The sequence below is a fragment of the Antrostomus carolinensis genome, unplaced genomic scaffold (assembly GCF_000700745.2).
Source record: "Antrostomus carolinensis isolate BGI_N321 unplaced genomic scaffold, ASM70074v2 scaffold26262, whole genome shotgun sequence".
NCBI classification, from domain to species: Eukaryota; Metazoa; Chordata; class Aves; order Caprimulgiformes; family Caprimulgidae; genus Antrostomus; species Antrostomus carolinensis.
Genome location: NW_010298295.1, coordinates 21,231 through 41,534, shown reverse-complemented (window position 1 = coordinate 41,534; position 20,304 = coordinate 21,231). Strand labels below are relative to the sequence as shown.

Below are 20,304 nucleotides of genomic sequence, written 5' to 3'. Positions count from 1 at the left end.
AATCTTTGATCCCAAAAGTGCTTTTTAAGCACCCAAGACTGCTGTGAGACTGAAACTGCCTGGAGTAGGATGTGGCATCCAAGAGAAGGAGGGTTATGGACCATCCTGCTCCACACAGCTCTGGATGCATCAGCAGACCCTTAGCCTGGTCCTCTTGCTGTGCACATCCAGGGGAGCAGCTGGCCTGCCCCAGCCAGGCTGTGTGAGAAGCTTTTCCAAGCAATTGTGTGGGATGTTTTCCTTTGATTCATCAGCTATAATTCCTCCCAAAAACCCTGGCATGTTTTCCTGGTGGTTTGCCTCCTGCAAGTCATCTGTTCCCATTTGGGACTGGCCTCTCGGGGTGCTGACCTCCAGGCAGCATTGCCGGGGGTTCACTTCCAGGGGATGCAGCCTTTCCTCCTCCCCCTCCCCAACCTTTGCAGCATGAAATCCTCCTCTCAGCTCTCTGTTCCCTGACCCCATTGTTTGTGTTGGCTTCCTGGGGTGAGAGGTTGCCCCCAATAATTGCACTGGGTTCCCCCATCTCTTTGCTTTTCTCACAGTTACTAAGACGACCAGTGCAACGCGACACAAATGTCAGACCCTCTTCTATTCTGTGTGCCTGGGGACAAGGCTGACTCTGCTCCACCTGCAAACTGCTGATTATACCAACCCCTTGTGTTACCACTTTTTGGGGTGACTGTGAACAGTTCCCATCCCCAGTTCTGTGGTGTTTCAACCCTGCAAGCTCTGAGGACAAACTGAAGTTGGGTTTATGTTGCCTAAATCCCCTGGTACCAGAAATAACGCAACTGCATCAAAAGGAAATGCAGCATTTAGGCTCTGAAAGCTGTTTGTTTTGTTTTCTTTAATGTGAACAAGTGAAGGACTGTTTGATGCCTCTGAGAGCTCAGAGGAGGAGTAGTTTGGGAACTGATAGGAGGTTGGGGGGGAGGAAAAAAGAGTGGGCTGCTGGCCATCAGCAAACTCTTAAACTTGGACCTTTAACCTGAGGGATGGGACTTTCCAGGCTGATTCAGAGCTGGTTTTTTTACCTCATTGAGGCACCTTGCAGGCAAGGCCAGCTGCTGGGAGCTGCCTAGTGCAGTTCTCCATCCAGCGCTGCCTACACTTGTTTCCCATCCCTGCCCACTCGTTCTTTCTTTCTCCTCTTGACTCCTTCCCATCTGGCCTTGGGGTTTGGGACTTGCAGCCTACAGACCTGCCCCTTGGCTGCTTCTCTGGACAGGAGAATGCTTCAGGAGCCCTTGTGCCTTGGCCGAGAGAGACATCTAGTGGGGTCTGAACTCAGGGACCTGACCCTTTTTTTCTGTAATTCCTCAGATTTTTACTTATTTTTAATTCTTCTGGAGGGCTGGTTTCTCTAGGAGCAGCAGCTGAGGTTTCTTAGTCCTGCTGCAATAATTTTCTCAGGGCAAGGTGGACCTTATTGTACCTTGGTTGCAAGAATCTTTTTATCCATGTCCATTTTTCTTTTCCAAGAGTACGAGGAGCTGTGAAGAGGAGTAACTGGACTAAACCCTTGAACTCAGGTGTAGGCAAGCGCTGCTGTGTCTTCCTTGCACACGCTGAACAGTGAGGATGGCTTGGGAAGACTTCAACACCATCACTTCCCAATTACCAGAGCAAAGCAGAAGGCTCTGCTGCTTCATGGCTTTTCTCCATGAAGGTGACACTGGAGTCATAGCAAAGCCATCCATTCATGTTCTTGGTGGTTCTCCCAAGACTCCTCTTGAGTTACATGTACAATAAACAAGTGTCCAAAGCTTTGCCAAGAGCAAGCCCGGTGTGTTTTGTCTCTGCTTGCCTCCCTCATGCATCAGATGATGTTACACAAGGTTTGCAGTCACCCCCCTCCAGCTGGGTTGATGTTGCAAGCCTGTTGTGGTGGGAGGAAGGAGCCCTTCATCATGAGTTCACCAGGAGGTTGCTTGGAGCAGAAGCCAGTGCTGTCTTCCCAGGTAATGGGATCCTGGTTACACATGTGCGTGTGTGTTTGGGGCACAGAGGAAATGTGCTGGCAAAAGAAAGGATGAATTTGTTGCCAGAGCCAAAAAGGCTTTTAAGAAATCATCTCCTCACCCCAATGATTCAGATGATAGTGTAGAGCTGATCTCCAGTGACAGCTGAGGAGCACTGCTGATCCATGTGCTCTGGCTTGTGTGCTGCAAGGAAAGGCTGTGAGGCTGAGCCAGCCTCTGGGAGACCACCCTGCTGCTGTGGGTCTGTGTGGCCTGGGTCTGAGCTGGCTTCCCCAAAGCCCCGCGTGTGCTTAGTGCCAGCCTGTCATCAGGGCTTTTAGGGAGGAAGAGATGTCACACCTCACCATGGTGGGTGATGGTAAAATAAAACCTGTCTGAACATGCTTCTTTTCTGGTTTTGCTTCCACAGGATTCATGCTTCTGCCTGGAAAAGCATCTCCTGCACTCTTCTTGCCCAACAGAGAGCAAGTAAACGTTGCATCTTGTGCTCAGCAAGTGACAAAACATCCCACCCCACTGCAGCCCTGTGTGTGCAGGTGCTGGGGGCCACTGCTGGGCTTTGATGCCTTCAGGTGAGCTGGTTTACTCCTCCTCTTCTCTTGCATCCAGAGCAGGTGGGACTGTTCTGTCACTGGTGTGATGAAGTGCCCTGTGGAATGGTGGGGAGCAGGCACAGCTGGGTGCTTTGCAGGCTAAAAAATTCAGGGGCAAGTGTGATGCTGGGACCTTTGCAAGCAGGACAATGTGAGGAGAAAATGGGACAGATTCCCAGTGTGCTTGGCTCAGGGAGGCCTTTACGTCCCCAGGAGGTGGGTCAGCTGTGGCTGGCTGTGATATTCAGCTGGCGGTGCTGTGGCACAGGGTGTACAGGTCCTGGAGTTGTACAGGGAGGAACTGGTGTTCCCAAATCTGCCACGAGATGGGGCGGCTGGCGTGGCAGCGTGCAGTCCCCTTGGCTCAGGCTGGATCCAGGAGGCCAGGACAGGGGTGTGCAGCTCCAGGGTCCCTGATTTAGGGCTGCAGTGCTGTGGATGTAGGTCCTTGGGGTGCAGTCCTCAGTCAGGCACCCTCTTGTCCCGGGTATCTCCTGGATATCATCTGTAAGCCCTTGAATTTAGGGGAATCTTTTGGGGAGGGGACATGTGTCCAGGGGGACTGATTGCAAACCAGGACACTGTGCAATCAAATAATTCATGCTTTTATTTGCTTTTATAGCTCAGTGCCACAAACTGCTGCTTATCTTCTTTGTGCAAGAGAGACCCTGCATGGACCCTGTCTCTGGTTGGTGGGTGGCTGGTGAGTCCCGTTTGGTGTCCAGTGTTACCTGCCTGATGCCTGCAGGAATTCAGGGATGAACTTGCCCCTGTGGCCAACAGTGCAGTGTGCTGCATCTCATAAGCTGCTGCTGTTTTGGAAAGGATCTCTTGCTCCAGCACTGTGCAGCTGGAAAATCCACGAGTGCCCCAGCTGAGGGAAGGCAGCTGAACCCCCAGGAGGGGTTTCTGGCCTCTTACTGATGACAAGAGCTGAGCCACTCTGGTCATAAAATGTTTTTGGAGGTGGGGAGCAGCAGTTTTGAGGGTTTGTCTGACTTTTCTCATTCCCTGTTTTAGTGAGCTGTGAGGATCAGACAACACTTCTGTGCACAAGGAGCAGTCATCTGGAGCCCACCCCATTAATGAGACAGCAGAGAGGGTCCAGATAGAGGTAGGAGAAGCTGCAGGAACTGGCTGAGTGTGTGTGAGGTGGTAAGATTCCAGGCAGCAGCGTCTTTAGCAGAGGGTGATTGGGACACAGGAGCAGCAGATTGCTTCAGAGCTGCACGTTGTGCCCAAAGCAACTTTTTTGCTTCTGCTGGGGAAAAAAACTGAGTGCAGAGCTTGGCCAATTTCAGGAGAGGAAGGCAGCAAATGGCAGTTTGGAGCCTGCAATCAGCTGCCCAGTGTCTTGCTGATCCTGTGCACAATGTGCTTTAGTCAGAGGTGTCTTTCTCCAGTCCTGGAAGTGCTTTGAGGCAGAGCTGCCCTTTACTGGACCATCTCACAGATGGTTTCAGGGAGACTGCACCAGAACAAGTGTTTCTGTCCCCAATGTGGTGCTGAGAACTCTGCCAGAGCACAGAGCTGTGGGGAAACCCAGGCACCCAGCCCAGCCCTGGCACTTGCTGCATGTCCACCCATGTGCCAATGTTGTGTCAGAGATCAGGGTCAGCGAGTGGCCACAGTCAAAGCTGCTTTTTCTGTTGCTGCAGCATTGTGTAAAAACAGAAATAAAAATGTTCCTTAACTCTGATTTCTCTGTAGAGAGTCCTGAGGCACAGACCATCCTACAAGCCCTCACAGCTTGGTTTTTGATGCATCCTGGATGATCCATCAACCATTACTGCCTCTGAAACTCAATGGTGAGACTGTAAAACAATTAAAATCCTCCTGTTTCCAGGAGAAAAAAAAAACCCAGCAGCAACAGAGCAGCTGTGCTGCACAAAACCAGCTGCACTGGACTTGGGATGCTGGAAATAATTTGGATGATTTTTTTGCTTTTTCTCTAGGGCCTGTTTGGAGGGAAGCAGGATGGTGCTGTGGCCTGTGCTGATGCTGCTGTGGAAGGTGAGTCTGCTGGGCTGCGGGGATGATTTTTTACAGGTTTCTAGATGGAAAGAATTGCTCTGTGTGATGCTCAATTTCAGTCCTGAACTCTGGAAAACACCAGAGTTTGGCTGTTTTCTTCAAGATGCCCAAAACAGGATGGTGAAGCTGCTGTCCATGGGATGGGTACAGGATTAAAGTGTGTTCCTTGGAGGAGCTCAGCTCCCCACTTTAGCATTGCAGGTTTCCTGGGTGAGGAACATTTCCCCAGAAGCTCATGAAGAACAACACAGCCAGAGTATTAGAAAATATCCCAGTTTATTAGAGTGTCTGCACTTTATTATATAGAGTTTTACAAAACAATGTATTTACAGATGAGGAAGGGGTTAACTGAACTCGAGGGGAGTGTGCTTTTCTAAAGGCAAAAAATAAAAGAAACAAAAAATAAAAGGGAAAAAAAATAAAGCAAATCAGCACATTGCCCAGTCACAGTGTTGCATTTTTATTTACAGAAGTAAGAAGGTTTTTTTTTAAGAGTGGTGTCTGGCACAGCTCACCCATGTTCTCATTGCAGGGGACAAGCTCCAGGACCACACTGAGCAAAGCCCTTTGTCACAGGGAGGAAGAAGGGGAAGTCACCAAGTGCAGCACAACTCCCAGCAGCTGGAGCTCAGAAGAAGCTGTGTAGTGTGAAGGCACAACCCGGTCCTGCCACTCGGCTGTTTGCTGCCCTCGGGGTGAGTGATGGCAACTGCCAGCCACAATTCCCTTTCAGGAATCCTCTTCCAGGGCCAGCAGAGGAATGAAGGAGGCGACCACAGCGTGGGACAACACTAAGGGAGGGATCCCCTTTGGGGTTCCTCCCAAACCATGGTAAGAACTCCCTTTCCCCCCCCCCCATGACTGAACACCAGAGAAAGGGGTGCGGACGGCCGTTTGAAAACAAACGCAGGACTTAGAAAATATTCTGAAAGCTTGTTTTTGAACCTGTCCCAATAAAATTTGCCTCAAAACACAAAGTGTTTGTCCTTTTTCTTTTTTTTTTTTTAATTAATTTTTTTTATAAGTTTAATGTCTTATCTATTGAATGATGAACTCATTCAAGTTGTTCATGGGAGCTGTGCTGACTTACCCAAAGATGAAGTCAGTGTTTGGAGTATAATAAATTTCCAAGTTGAGATGTGAGAACACTAAGAGCTAAACCAAACCACCAGCTCTGGCTGTTCAGTGTGCACGGAGTCCCAGGCGCTTGCGGTGAGGTAGAGGGAGGGTTCAAGTTCACAGTAGAGGCTGCCAGGTGGAAATGACAATACCAAGTGTCTCCAGCCAGCGCTGTCCATGTCCACAGAGGGATGAGCATGTCCCTAAAGGCCTGTGTGCTCTTTGATCCAGGCTCGCAGGCTGGTGACCCGGCTGTAGACTCCAGGCTTGTTCCTCTGTGCGCAGCCATCGCCCCAACTCACCACACCAGCCAGGAACATCCGACTGCTGGACTCCACGCTGACCAGGGGACCCCCAGAATCCCCCTGCACAGAAATGAACAGTAGCATAAGCACCAACCCCAAACATTATCCTCATGCAAAGTGATAAACAACAATAATCATTAAATTCAATCAAAGATATTTGTTTAGACTGAGACAGGTGTTTCCAATTTCCTCAATCAATTAAAAAATTTGCACATACACCTGAAACAAATATTTAAGTAATGAACTGAAATAAAATATTTTAAGTATGGCAATTCAATTAAATATTGGTTTCACATGTATGTGCAATTTTTTTTAAGTAATGAATGAAATTAAAAAAAAAAATCCCAGAATAAAGAGCTAAACAAGTGGCCTATCACTAACTAAGGCTCCCAGTAACAAACTGGAGTGTGGGTGCAGTGTTCTCTTACCTGCTGAGATGATTTTGAGTCTAAGTCCTGCGTTTTTGGAGACTGTCATGTGTTGATTTTTGAGACTAAGTCCTGCGCTGACGCGCATCGCCGCTCACGCCCATTCCAATGCGTCCGTTGTCCAAATCGAGGTGGATCCCACGTAGATTTGTGGTGTGTTGGAGTGTAGGAATATGAGTGGAAGTGCCAAGGCTGAGCAAACAGCCTGGCTCCCTGACTAAAGCTCCTCCTCACAGCGATAAACCCGAGTGTTGGTGCAGGGCTGGCTTACCTGGCAGGCGTCCACGCCGCCGCTCAGGATCCCCACGCACATCATCCGCGGCGTCAGCTGGTCCGTCAGCAGCTCGTTGCACACTGTCTGGTTGATGACCCGGATTTCTGCTTTCTGTAAGATGGAGGCTCCGCTGCCTGTGAGGGGGGAGGGACAGTGTAAGTAAAAAATAAAGCACGTGGCATTTTCAAGCAGCATTTCCCTCCCCTGCACGCTTCATTTGGGCTCTGAACAACCAACTAATTGCCAGGTACACCCCTGTTGTAACAACCCACTTTTTCTTAATAATGTTTTTCCATCACCTTTGTGTGCTCCCAAGGGCATCTCGTTTGATTCCAGACTCCAGGCAAATTAATGCATTTAAAACATGTCCAGCCAGCACCCCCCTCACCCCCTTTTCCCTAAAGCCACATGACAAAACAAGACAACACCAGCACTCACCTCCTTCAGTGGTCGCTCCCCATCCAGTCACCCACAGGTCCTTGCCCACGGGGAAGTTGTGGGTGGCATCGGGTAGGCAGATGGGTTGGACGACAGAGGAGAAGGTGACGGGGGTCTGCAGCTCCACCACGGCAATGTCGTAGTCGTAGGTGTAATCGTTGAAGTAGGGGTGGGAGATGATGCGCTTGATTTTGCGGGTCTGCACGTTGGCGCCGTCGCGGTTGCCTTGGTCGGTCAGACCCAGGTAGGCTGTCCACAGGCTGGGGTCCGAGTACCTGCATGAAACACAGGGCAGGGTGAGGCCCCAGCTCACAGACAACAGTTTTCTTGAGAAATCCCTGTAAAAATTGGGTTTTTCCTATTGAGACAAATGCCTGAAGATGGAAGTGCCACCGTCACGGGGTCCCACCTGCAGCAGACACTCCTCGATCCAGCTCCCACCTACCTGATGCCCTGCAGCTGCACGAAGCAATGCGCCGCCGACACCAGCCAGCTCTCCGAGACCAGCGAGGCCCCGCAGATGTGGCCCTGGCCCTTGACGTGGAGGCTGACCTGCCACGGCCATTCTCCCACATCCGAGTTCTGGCCACCCACGATCCGTGACTTCCTGGTGTAGGAGCGGATCCCGCAGTCTGGGGTGGGAAGGAGAAGGGACAGTTGGTGACTCCAATTCCTATTCGACGCTTTGTTCATCTGAGATGACACCTCCCACAGCACAAGTGCCCCGTTCCCCGTGACAGGGATGGCTGATGCCATCAGCAGAGGAGCACAAACACTCAATTTGCTGAAATATTGACTGGCCAAGCCTGTAAAGCTGCAGCCAAACCCCTGGATGATCTGTGCAAACCCTCTTGAACAACACACAGGCTGCTAAAGAACACAGCTTGGCTACTTCCAGCTCGAGCTATCGCACAGAAAAGCCCGGGGGTTCTCTCTCCACCACACTTAAATGTTTCTCTAAGAGGCCCAGCCCAGAAACCCGTGTGCCCCCATTCCCCAGGGCACTCACTGCAGTTGTCCTCATCAGAATTGTCTTCGCAGTCCCTCTCCCCGTCGCACTCCGGGTTCTGTTTGCTGATGCAGCGCCCGCTGTGGCATTTGTAGGTGTGTTCCTTGCAGGGGATCGTTGCGTGAACCGCTGCAGGAAGGACAAAGGGAGAAGGGTTAGTTCTGGGAGACCTTCACCTCTTCTGCCCATCCCCAGGACATTGCCATCCTGTGAAAAAACATGTGCCAGGACGCCTGGACGTGAGGAAATCCACCAGAGGCTGCGTTTGAGGGCAGGTCCCATCCTCACCGTGGCTGCAGCTGCCCTCGTCGCTCCCGTCCCCGCAGTCGTCTTTGCCGTCACACTTCTGTGCGTCGGGGACGCATTTCCCGTTGTTGCACTTGAAGCTCTCGGCTGCACAACCTGGGGAAAGAGCAGCTCCTGAGAGAGGGCAGGACACAAACCTCACAGGACCTCCGACACACGGCTGTGACCATCTCCCTTCCCCCTAGAACAGGTAAAGCTTCTGCAGCTACAACACACCAACGCCTACTTCCTGCATCCCCAATCTCTTCTTCATTCAACTGCACACCACCAGAATCACCAGGGGTGATTCTCCCCCTCTACTCCGCTCTCGTAAGGCCCCACCTGGAGTACTGCGCCCAGTTCTGGAGCCCCCAACACAAGAGAGACATGGACCAGTTAGAACAAGTCCAGAGGAGGCCACCAGGATGATGCGAGGGCTGGAGCAGCTCTCCTATGAGGACAGGCTGAGAGAGTTGGGGCTGTTCAGCCTGGAGAAGAGAAGGCTCCAGGGAGATCTTATAGTGGCCTCCCAGTACCTGAAGGGGCTACAAGAAAGCTGGGGAAGGACTTTTCCTAAGGGCAGTTAATGACAAAACAAGGGGAAATGGGTTTAAGCTGAAAGAGGGGAGGTTTAGATGAGATATTAGGAAGAAGTTCTTCACTGTGAGGGTGGTGAGACACTGGAACAGGTTGCCCAAGGAAGTTGTGGCTGCTCCTCCCTGGAAGTGTTGAAGGCCAGGCTGGATGAGGCTTTGAGCAACCTGGTCTAGTGGAAGGTGTCCCTGCTGCTGGCAGGGGGGTTGGAACTGGATGAGCTTTAAGGTCCCTTCCAATCCAAACCATTCTATGATTCTATGATTTTATGATTCTATGATTTATTCAGCCCTTTCTCTCCCAAAAGCCCACGTTTCCTACACCTCTGCTCTTGCTGCCCACGGGGTGAGTTACTCACTGCACTGCAGCTCATCGCTGTTGTCACCACAGTCATTCACGTTGTCACAGACCCAGAACTTGGGCTTGCACCAGCCATTCCGGCACTTGAATTGCTGGTCTGTACAGGCTGGAAAAAAAAGAGTGAGAAATCAGGGCACAAATCTGCAAAGGTACCTGTGGAGTCACCCGTGACACGTCCCCCATCACGTCTGCTGCAGCATCAGGGAAAAACCTGGGCAGCTCTCCCAGGGGGAGTGAAAACGTGGGAAGAAGCGCATCGGAACACACCAGGGCAGCTTGTACATGAAAATACAACACACTTGGGCTATAGCTCGGTATTGCCACTGCTCTGGAGAATAAAACTATCTGGAGAGCTGTTAAGGCTGAGGCAGTTAAGGCTGAAGCTCATCTTACAGCAGCAGGACAATGAGAGGCAACAACTGATTCTACAACCGATGGGAAAGCACCTGAGATACCCAGATCATGGTGCTGGCAGCCAGGCCAGCAGGACACCCTTCCTCTGAATACAGCCCCTTACCCGGGAACAAGATCCCAAACCAGGGAATCCCATCCTCTCTCATTAACTGCAGACCCTGGATGGACAATGACATTATCTAGCTCTGCTCATCCAAGAGAAAAACATCCAAAGAAACAACTCCCCTGTATCACACGGGTTTCCCAGATGTGCTCTGCAATACCTGCCCAGTTCAGTAACAGAATATCACAGAATCACAGAATGTTGGGGATTGGAAGGGACCTCAAAAGATCATCCAGTCCAATCCCCCTCCATGTCCCTTTCTACCACCCAGCTCACCCAAACCCACAACAGCCTCGAGGATTAAATGGAAAAACACATTCCCAGCTGGGAAGGACTGGAAAGGGAGGGAGATCCCACTGGGAGGGGACTAGATTAGTAGGAACCCACAGCTCCTACGCTGGGAAAGGATCCCAAATGGATCCCCACACGGAGTGCCTCTCACTGCAGCCCTGAGGAGCGAGGCAGCGCGGGTGCTGGTGTGTGAGGCGAGCGGAAGCCTCAGCACTAAGGCTCAGTACCTCATCAACAATCTCCTCATAACAAATCTCACGCTGAACCTAAACTGCAGCTATTCTAACTACTGAGAAGAAAATTAACTCTGCCCTAGAAAAACCAGGACAGCGTGTTACCCAGAACAATCCCAGAGCAAAAATCCCCACCCCAGCCACCCCGGAGCGGCGCAGACCTTCCCGTGATGTGATGGTTTCACTGGGCTGGCCCTTGGCCAGCAGCCAACACAGCCATTCACCCACTGCCCCACACTCCCAGGGGATAGGGGAGAGGACCGGGGGGGCAAGGGTAAGGAGGCTTGTAGGTTGAGATAAGAACAGTTTAATAATAGAGAGAAAACTTAAAATAACACTATTAATAATTATTAAAATAGTAAAGATAATAATAACAGCAATAAAATATGCAAGTGAATGATACCCAATGTTGTAGCTCACCCCCCTCCTGACCGAGCCCGGCCCGTTCCCAGATCACGATCCCGGAGGAGCCACAATCCCGAACCGAAACCGCAATCCCAGGAGAGCCAGAGCCAGAGCGAAAGCCAGGGAGAGTTAAAAGAGGAAGAGCCCCTCACTGATATACTGGACATGATGTGATATGATGTGGAATACCCCATTGGCATATCTAACTGTTAATTAAGTTTATTAATTTAAATATTCTTCTCCCCCCCTTTAAATCTCGTGCTTGTGGACTAACAGAACACAAGGTCCTCCACTTCCAGCGACAAAAATGTAAACATTGGTACGTTATCAGTGTCTCTCACAGGCTGCAAACCAAAAATATCACTCTTCTAATTACTAAAAAGAAAAACCAGCTCTATTTCAGCTAAAAAACCAGGACACGTGACGAGACCAAAAGACAAAGGACCAGACTTACTGCAGGATCTCTCATCGCTGCCGTCGACGCAGTCCAGCCACCCGTCACACCGCATGCTCCTGTCGATGCAGCGGCCGGTGTTGCAGGTGAACTTGCCAGGGCAGGCTGAGAGGGGAGGAAAGGGATAAACCCACACGTGAACCTTCTAGTTATCTCCTCTACATCCCTTCCCCAAAGCACACAACGTTCCCTGAGCCCGCTAACATTAGAAAAACCCCTTTTCCTCCAAACAGAGCAGGAATAGAAGGAGGTTTGAAGGAAAAAAAACCCAAAAGACGTGTTCCCATCCCCCTGGAGAAACGTGCTTCCCGATTTACAGGGCAGTGTAAGTGCAGAGGAGGGGAAAGTCCAGATCTCGGGCAAAGCTTTGGGGTTTCAACTCACGGTCGCTGGAGTCGTAGGACAGGTACTCAGCAGAGAAACCAGTGTCTGTGTAGGACTGGTCTGAGTGGAACCGGACCTCGATTTTGTTGGTGGTACTGGCCACCACAAACTGGGAACGCTCCCCACAGTACCTGCAGGGAGAGAGAGAGGGCGAAGATGGACAGAGTGTTAGAGATCAGCACTGAGGAAACCTTCTTCTGTCCCTCAACTCCCCACTCAGCACAAAGGGTCACTTCACAGACGCAGGAGAACCGAGAGCAGGTCTGATTCCACCACAAACTGCTGGACCTCAAAGAGCTGAATTCTGCTGCTGTTGGCAGAAGGTTTGGGCCAAGTTATGACCATGGAAATGATTGGGAGCGAGATCATCCAAACCCCCTGCCTGCCACAGTGATGTCTCTGATCTCAGATCCACCCTGCCTCTGGATTCATCCAGCAGGATCCCATCCCACCACAGCTTGGTAGGAATCATCTGCACCATTGCAGGAACCAGCCAGCTCCAGGGATAAAGATGTTGACTTTGAAATCCTCCTTCTTGAAGGAAGGGTCATCTCCCTTGCCCAAAATGTTGTGAAACAACATTGTCACCACCAAGTTGTCTTCTTGGCCCAGCTGGCAGCAGGTTGGTGTAAGAGCCAAGAGTAAATGTCACACAGTAAATGCATCACAGATCACGACGCAATTACCCTGACAATGGAGATTTGCTCATTCAAGCACAACCACGCCAGATGTTTCTGCCTCTCTGTACGTGATGCCAAGTCCCCCAGCATTTGGGGGGTGGGGATTCAGCTGCAGCATCCAACAAACCCAGGGTCTCATCCCTGACACCTACCTCGTGCTGTTGATCTGCACGTAGTCCTTGGTGCAGGAGGTGACTGGGATCCCGGGCTCCAGCACGTAGAACATGTTGAAACGCACCTTCACGTTCTTTTTAGAGGGAACCTGCAAAAAGAAACTGAGTCGGTGGTGTTTTCTGGAGCACAGAAAATGGGAATAAGTTTCATGGGAAAAGGGTTTGCAGGGGAGAGAGAGGAGAATGAAAAAAGTCCATGAGAAAAAGACTCCCCTTCCTGAAAAGCCACGACAGCTCACACTGTCATTGCGCTTGGCTTGCTGACCCCAGATCAAACAAGCACACAGAGCAGAGCTTCAAGCCAACCTCCCTCAACAGTGCCTGTTCTCCCAGGGCAGAAGGTTTCCTCCACCACCACTTCTGCCTGTCCCAAAGCCCACGCGCTCTAGTGCTTTTTTGGGTCAAGCTACAGATATTGGGGGCTACACTAAATATCACACAGGGTTTGGGCCTCTCGCAGCCTCTTCTGCCTTTGGTACCGGCTCCTAAAGCCTCCCTGCACAAGCAAGTTCATTTGAGAGTCTTAATTAAGGCAAAGATAGGATTCCTATCTTACCTCTATGTTCCAGACACAGTCCATGGCTGGGGGGTAGTGTGCTGGGTAATAAGGAGTTGTGAAGGTGCCGCTCTCTCCTTTCAGAGTCCCACCACAGGCTGGAAGATAAGCAGAGAGATGAAACAGGTTAGAGATTCCAAGAGCTGTGGTTTTCCCAAGCCTTAGCTGGCTATTGCTTGAGGCAGGAATGGAAGCAGATGCAACAGTCTCTAATGAGGTTAAGAGGATCTCTGGAGAGAGCAGCTCTGCTCCAAGGTTTGGAGAGAACTCAGGAGATCAATTAGGTGCTTCCTGCAATACAGCAATCTGCATGTCTAATCCAGTGTAATTCTTCTTTTGCCCTCCTCAGGGGACATCATTACAGCAGCTAAAGAGCACTGTGGGCAAGGTAAGCTCCAAGAACCAAGATGTGACCTGCTTCCAGGTCTCGTGGCCCTGGAAACATCCCTGGTAAACTGACCACAGCCATGTCTGCACCTCCCTCCTCAGTTGTCCACGGTGGGGGGGAATTGGGCCAAGACCTCTGCTCACCTTTCATCTTTGGGAGCTGGAAGAACTCAGCCTTAAAGCCGGGGAATCTCCCCTCCTTGTTGGTAATCAATGTGACCAGCATGACGTTCTGGGAGGACAGGAAGGTCAGGTTGTAGGAAGGGGCATAATTTCCACAGAGCCTAGGAGGGAAAGGACAAAATCTGTGAGACACAACTGTGCAGAGAGCCTCAAGCAGCAGAGATCACCTCTGAGCAAGGACAGGAGCTCAGTTACCAGCAAGACTTCTCAGTATCACCCTGTTACTTCACACCAGGACTCAGTGCTGTACAGACACCTAATGGAGACAACTCACCTGACCAAAGCGTGGGGCTCCACAGGGCTCAGAGAGTTGTACACCTTGATGTAGTCACTGTTATCCGTGCACTGCTCCAGCTCCAGCGTCTTGAAGGTCAGGCTGATGATGGAGTTGGCATCTGCCCTCAGTGTCCAGTAGCAATGCGCGTTGTTGGGGTAGGGGCTGTTGGGGAAGCCCGGTGTGGTGAAGCTGGTGATCTCCCCTTCCTTGGCGTGGAGGGCAAATATGCAGCTATCTGCCCAGGAGAGCAGGGAAGAGTTAACGAAGCAAACAAGGAGGTTCTGCCCTGCCTTCCCCTGAGATGCAGAGTTCAGCATCCTGGGGAGACACCTCTTGCAGGGAGCATCCACTACTAGATAATGGCAAGCCTTCTGCCACAGTCTGGGTGACCCAAAACCAGCTCCAAGCAGCACGTGGAGGTCTGCAGAGCACCTCTCTTCAGGCATTTCCCCATCCCACAAGGGAAATCACCACCCCAAAGAGGCCATTACAAGACTGAAGAAGAACTGTACTTACTGTCCCGAGCGGAGGAAGCTATGCTGGGGTCAGCAGCTGCAGGAGAAAACAGAAATGTTGTCATCTTTTGAGCTGTGGGAAGTCCCTGGGTGCAAAGCTGAAGAAGTCCCTGGGACCTGCATTGATTTGATCTTGTTTGTGGGGTCTCTCCCTGCAAGCTGGCCAGGGGAAAGCTGTTCCTGCCTGGGCTCCAGGGAGGTGAGCAATCAAGCTCTTCCTCTGCAGGAGGGAGGATCCATCCCTGTCCCTCTCCAGATGGGCTCAGAGGAGAAGACATTGTGTTCAAGCGCTCCCTGAGTCTGCATGGCCCATCAGAGCAGTGCTGGGAAAGCTGGATCCTTGCACTCACCCTTAAAACAGTCCCTGCTGCCAAAGGCACCCAAGGCAGAGCTGCCACCAGCAGCTTAACCCTCCAGAGAAACGTCCCCAACCCAGTCCCACACAGAGAGGAGAGGGAGAACTGCCACCAGCAGCTTAACCCTCCAGAGAAATGTCCCCAACCCAGTCCCACACAGAGAGGAGAGGGAGAACTGCCACCAGCAGCTTAACCCTCCAGAGAAACATCCCCAACCCAGTCCCACACAGACACCCAGGAATGGAGGAACCAGCAACTCACGGAAAGCGACGACCGACTCCACCTTCAGCATGGGGTTCCGCAGTCGAGGGTTCCACCTCTGGACCAGGCTCTGCTTGTCTGCCATCGCCCTGTCCAGGTTCTCCTCCCGGTACTTGGGGACAAGGAACTCAGACCAGTAGTAGGCAATGATGCTGCCTTCGCTGCCAGGGAAGGGTGATTATGGGGTGAGAGCAAGGACAAGAAGCAGGAGGGCTCTAGTAGCAGGAGAAGAAGGGGCCAGGCTACTTGGTGAGTTATTTTTGGAGGATGACCATGGGGAAAGGAGACTCTCAATGACAAGATAAGCAAACTGCACCCAGCCAAGGCCCCTGCCAGCCCGAGGAGTCCCTTTCAAAGCTGCCAGGCACCACCCATTGTGGTTGACAGGGCTCCTTGATTTTCCCAAGACATCTCCCTCAGCACACAGCCATGAGGATTGGCAGAAAACACCAGGCATTTTCACTTTGCTTTTCACTGCCCACCCTTCACTGTGTCACTCAGGGTGGCTAATGAGGTGCCTCCATCCACAGCAGCCCAGGAATGCTGGTCCACGGCTGCGTGACATCCCAGCACTGCCCTCCTCCACCCTCAAACAGGGCTCAGACAGCACCTAAGACTCACCTAAAGGCAGTTATCACCGTCTCTTTGTGGTAAGGGCCGATATCTGCGTGATTCCTGTAGATCTCCTCCACCTGAAAGGTTTAAAGAAGGTTGTTCAGCACATCAAGAAGTTAAAAGTACTACAAGCTTCAAGCCTGCCATGGAAAAATCAGGGCACATACCCAGCAGCCATGGGTGAAGGAATCTGCAGGGACCAAAGAGAGGAAGAGGGAGAGTTGAGAGTCCCAGAAGCGCCCAGATCTGCACTGAGACTCAGCTCGCCCCGCTCTTTTTTTCACAACGAATCCCCGAGTCTGAGGGTAAAGGCAAGACCAGCCACGGCTTCAGCACGGAGATAGGACAAGTTCCTACCTCAGCTCCCAGCCCTGACTCATCTGGGGATGCTGGGATTTGCCCAGGCAGCCTCCTGGGCTGGAGACATGACGCCAAGACTCAGTTCAAAGGTAGCGCGTCAGCCCAGTGCGTCACGGCGAGCGGGGAGAGCTAAGAGAAGCGAGAAAGCTCCGAGCAGTTGTCTATGCAAGATCCCCATGGCCACAGGGCAAGAAGAAAAAGTCCTGCAGGCAGGAGGAGGGAGGCAAGAAACCTCTTACCGTGCTCTTCACCTTCTTGGCCAACATCATGAACTCTGGTGAGCTGGAGTTCTCGTAAGCGTCAAGGAATTCCCAGTTCAGAACCCGCAAGTGGCCGTTGAAAACCTTCTGGACGGCCGCGTTCCTGTCTAGAAGGCAACAGCTCAGAGTCAGAAAAGGGCAGGCAGGGCTGGGACCATGGCACAGCAGGTCCCCAGTGACAGCAATCAGGGTCAGGGGGTGGAAATGGTGTCCCCTCCAATTCCTGAAGCCTTCCCAGAGCTAAAGAGGGCACGTGTGAGCAACACCAGATAATGAAGCTTTTCCATGTGGATATGCTCCCATGGTATCATCCTCCACGTTCCCACCCACCAGACATCACAACTCACATTTGAAATGCCAAACCAGGAGGCCAGTGACAAGGGAGATGAGCAGGAAAACAACGATCGTGACGGTGACAACCACTCGCCGCTTTGGGCCACGCTTCTCCATCTTCTTGGAGTTCATGGCAGGGAGGAACTCCACCCCTTCCTCCAGGTTGTTCATGTCCTAGGAGAGGAGAGGAGAGAAGGTAGGTGGGGAAAGGCTGTTCCCAAAGCCTGGTTTGGAGTGTCCAACCATGACAAGGTCTAGAGCAGAGTTACCTGTCCACAGCAGCTCCTCAACGCTGAGAGCACAAAGCATGCCTCGGCGTTGGCAGCTCCGCAAGACAAACCCCTGAAGGCTTTTGCTTTGCTTTTCCACACAGACTTAATTACTTTTTGGACCTAATATCCAGTGATGAGCTCAAGTAACATCACAGGATGAGTCCACACACATTCCCCCGTGACTGTGGTAGGTCACAAGCCCACAACTTCCAAGATCTCTTGCCTGCTGGCAGATGAAACTGCAGATAAAAATTCACCCCTGCAAAGCCCTTGCTATGTGGCAGGTGTGTCACCCGCAGCTCGTGGGGCACAGCACGCTATAAATAGCATTCCTGTAAAAGAACAAACCCAGCTACTTCCTCCCTTCTCATTTACACAGCTCTCTGGATGTCTCCTGGCCCAACACAATACCCCTGTATTTCTGCTTGAGATGTCCCATTCAGCTCAAATACCCCTTAAAAGAAACCAAAAACCTTAAGATGAACACACAAGACATCCCAAGAGCCAGACTGACTCTCAAGACAAGACATGTTGGCTAAAAAAAAAAGCAGGTCCTAAAGGCAGGTGCCCAGGCATGAGGAATGACACCGGTGACATCTCACTGCTATCAGCACCCCACGCTGGGCCGGGTGATGAAGAGGAAGGTCTCTGTCGCAGCGAAGAGCTCTGCATCAACTGCAAAAACCTCGGAGCACTGGGGTTTTTCACTGTCCCACACCTTTGCCTTACCTGCCCTCCCATCCTTGCTCTGCTCACCTACCTGCAGGGATCAGAACGGGGCAGGAATTGGAATGGCTGCAGAGTCAGATGTTTTCAGAGGATGCCGCACACCCCAGAACGTCCTCGGTACGGGCAGACGTCAGGGGCCCAGATCTGAAACCACCACCCCAGCACTTCCTCTCCTCCCCAGAGCTGGCTAACCCATGCTGGGAGAGCAGATCACACCTTCTGCTTTCTCCTTCTGCCTCCCTCAGGTAGTAAAATCTCTCTGCCTGCTACAAACTACCCAAACCATGAGGACACCTCACCTGTCCAGCCACCACCTTCCCAGTTTCCCTCTCTCCTGACTCTTACCGGGCATCCAGCAGCTTCCTGGGCAGTAGGATGGGGCTGTGGACAGCAAGGACACCACAAAGCAAAGTGCTGAATCTGCTGCATTCAAATGCATTCCTGTGCTCTGGAAGGGGTAACTCCTAACACTGTCCCCTCACACCCCATCCTCTCTCAGCTCAGGGCTGACACAAACATAAACTAACAGCTCGGGTTAATTTAATGCAAATGTCACAATGCCCTAAAAAGCAGGAAAAACAACCAGGAAAGGGCCTCTTGTGGGCAGAGGGACCTCCGAGCCCCCCACTCTCTGGTGCAGACCCAGGTAAGGAGCCATCCTCGCTGCACTTCCCTCATGTGCAATGGTTTCACCTTCTGGTCTTTCCCAAACCTCACCTCGTAGGGCAGCCCAGCTCCCACTCACATCGTTCCCCTACTCCTCTTGCCCTTTTCCTCACCCAGTCCTCTCCTCCCACCCTCCACACCTCACCAAAGCCTCTCCTCCCTGTGCTATTTGCCTGAGGCCCTTTACAAAAGAAAGGCACCTTACCTGACATTTTTCTAAAGGACTCTGTAAATTTAATCCTCTGCAAACACCTACTAGAAAGCCACCGAGTCCAGAGGAACCTACCTGTTTTCACACCATCTGCTCTCAGAATAATCCAAGTTTATAATTTAACAGCTCTATTCCAGCATGGAGAATTCACTTTCATTCACGTGTGAGATTGACTACCCAAGGCTGGGCAGGAAGAAAACAACGTGAAGCACATCAGGTTGTTTCTACCACCACCAGAAGAAACAAAAGACGTAGCAGAACCAGAGGACAATCCCACGGGAGATGCTCTGACTCCTGATTGACTTTTATACAGGAAAAAACTTGAAAACATAACCCAAGGGAACTTCAAAACAGAAGACACAACAAAATAAAGCTTAAATCCATACAGACATCCTAAATCAAGAAACTCTTCAATCAAAGTCAAGATTGCCTGGAGTTTGATGTGCTGTCTTGGAAGCAACCATCTGGCTGCCATCAGTTTCTAAATCATGCAAGAAATCCCCTCAAACCAGGTAAAGAGAAGAAATTGGCCACAAATCTTGCATCTCCCCTCTCCCACCATGCAGCACCAAAGTCCTTCCCAGGACTTTCAACACATTTGCTGCTGTTAATAGAAAGAAAAAATAATTCTCTTCTAACGTCTGCAGGCAAGAAAACAACCTCAGGGGTTTAAATGATCTATCTGTTCACACAGCAGCAGCTTTCCCAGACTTCTTGGGGTCAGGGAGGAAGAACCTTGCCCCATCCTCGCAGGGAGAAAGAAGACAGTGTCTCTGTGCGTTCTAAGTAATAATTTTTGAGCATGAGATGTTAAATCTCAGCCTTAATAACACACTCCCCTGGCAGGGTGAATTCAAGCAGATGGCATTTCTGCCCTGAAAGAGGGATCGTGCACAAGAGGTGTAACGTTATAGGGTGGTAGTGGTGAAACAGCACAATGAAATCAGGTCTCTGGCTACTGGGAGAGCAAAGAAAACCCTGTTTTCAAACAATAAACCCTCTGCAAAATGCCCCAAAGTTCAGTTTCATTAAACTGCCAGAAAAAAGTGAGGCTTGGCTGCAAGCAGGAGATACCACCACACAAGGGCAGATGGCACGACACTGTGGCTGGTGCATTTTAACATCCTCTTTGAGCTCCAGGTTGTGGCTTTGCAGAGAGAAAACTCATAGATGGGAAAAACTAATCAGTGGGACTAAATCAGAAGGAAAACACAGCTCCCCTCTGCCTCCAGCACATACAAACACGCGCTGCTCCTGCTGCTGCAGCGTGACTGAAAGAAGTCAGGCAAGGAAACTCACCATCTGATCCTTCTTTAGGTAATTTCTCTGCTTGAGAGTTTACAGCACGCCTTTGGCTGTTTGTTCTTGCTCCAAAGCTGAGGCAGCAGTGACACCCACAGCAGCAAGAGAAGTTAAAGGAGTGTGGGGACTCCTAGAAGGTTGTTTTTGTTATTCATTCTGGACGAGGTGCATAAGCAGCCACTGCCACTGTCACTTGCCAGAAGTTACCCAGTGATTAGAGGCAGATATGACACTGGATCCAAAGATTTTCTCCTCCCTGCCCTCTTGTTTTGTATTCCAGATCTCCTCCTATCCCATCCTCATACCTCATGTCACCATTATATTCCCCAGCCAACTCTTGACACTTGTGTGAAGCTGCTCTGAAGATCTGTGGCATGTCACAGCCTGGGTAAGCAACAGTGAATCCTGCAAACTCTCTTCTCAATGCAAGGCAAAGGATCTGAAGCACCCCCCAAGCATT

At 51.1% G+C, this 20,304-nt stretch overlaps 1 protein-coding gene across 1 annotated transcript in view; it reads right to left on the bottom strand.

The window, feature by feature from the left end:
* Positions 1-5,934: 5,934 nt before the first annotated feature.
* The window catches only part of ST14 (ST14 transmembrane serine protease matriptase), a 20,178-nt gene continuing 5,808 nt past the window's right edge, over positions 5,935-20,304 (bottom strand). Inside the window, exons 2-19 of the mRNA XM_010162413.2 lie at positions 16,679-16,838; positions 16,311-16,438; positions 15,718-15,788; positions 15,097-15,257; positions 14,481-14,516; positions 13,962-14,199; positions 13,649-13,788; positions 13,118-13,215; positions 12,541-12,650; positions 11,709-11,839; positions 11,325-11,429; positions 9,423-9,530; positions 8,474-8,587; positions 8,186-8,314; positions 7,622-7,808; positions 7,177-7,451; positions 6,736-6,872; positions 5,935-6,096 (exon numbers count right to left, since the gene is read on the bottom strand). Coding sequence (XP_010160715.2) covers positions 5,935-6,096; positions 6,736-6,872; positions 7,177-7,451; positions 7,622-7,808; positions 8,186-8,314; positions 8,474-8,587; positions 9,423-9,530; positions 11,325-11,429; positions 11,709-11,839; positions 12,541-12,650; positions 13,118-13,215; positions 13,649-13,788; positions 13,962-14,199; positions 14,481-14,516; positions 15,097-15,257; positions 15,718-15,788; positions 16,311-16,438; positions 16,679-16,838 — 2,490 coding nt within the window. The remainder of the gene's footprint in view (positions 6,097-6,735; positions 6,873-7,176; positions 7,452-7,621; positions 7,809-8,185; positions 8,315-8,473; positions 8,588-9,422; positions 9,531-11,324; positions 11,430-11,708; positions 11,840-12,540; positions 12,651-13,117; positions 13,216-13,648; positions 13,789-13,961; positions 14,200-14,480; positions 14,517-15,096; positions 15,258-15,717; positions 15,789-16,310; positions 16,439-16,678; positions 16,839-20,304) is intronic.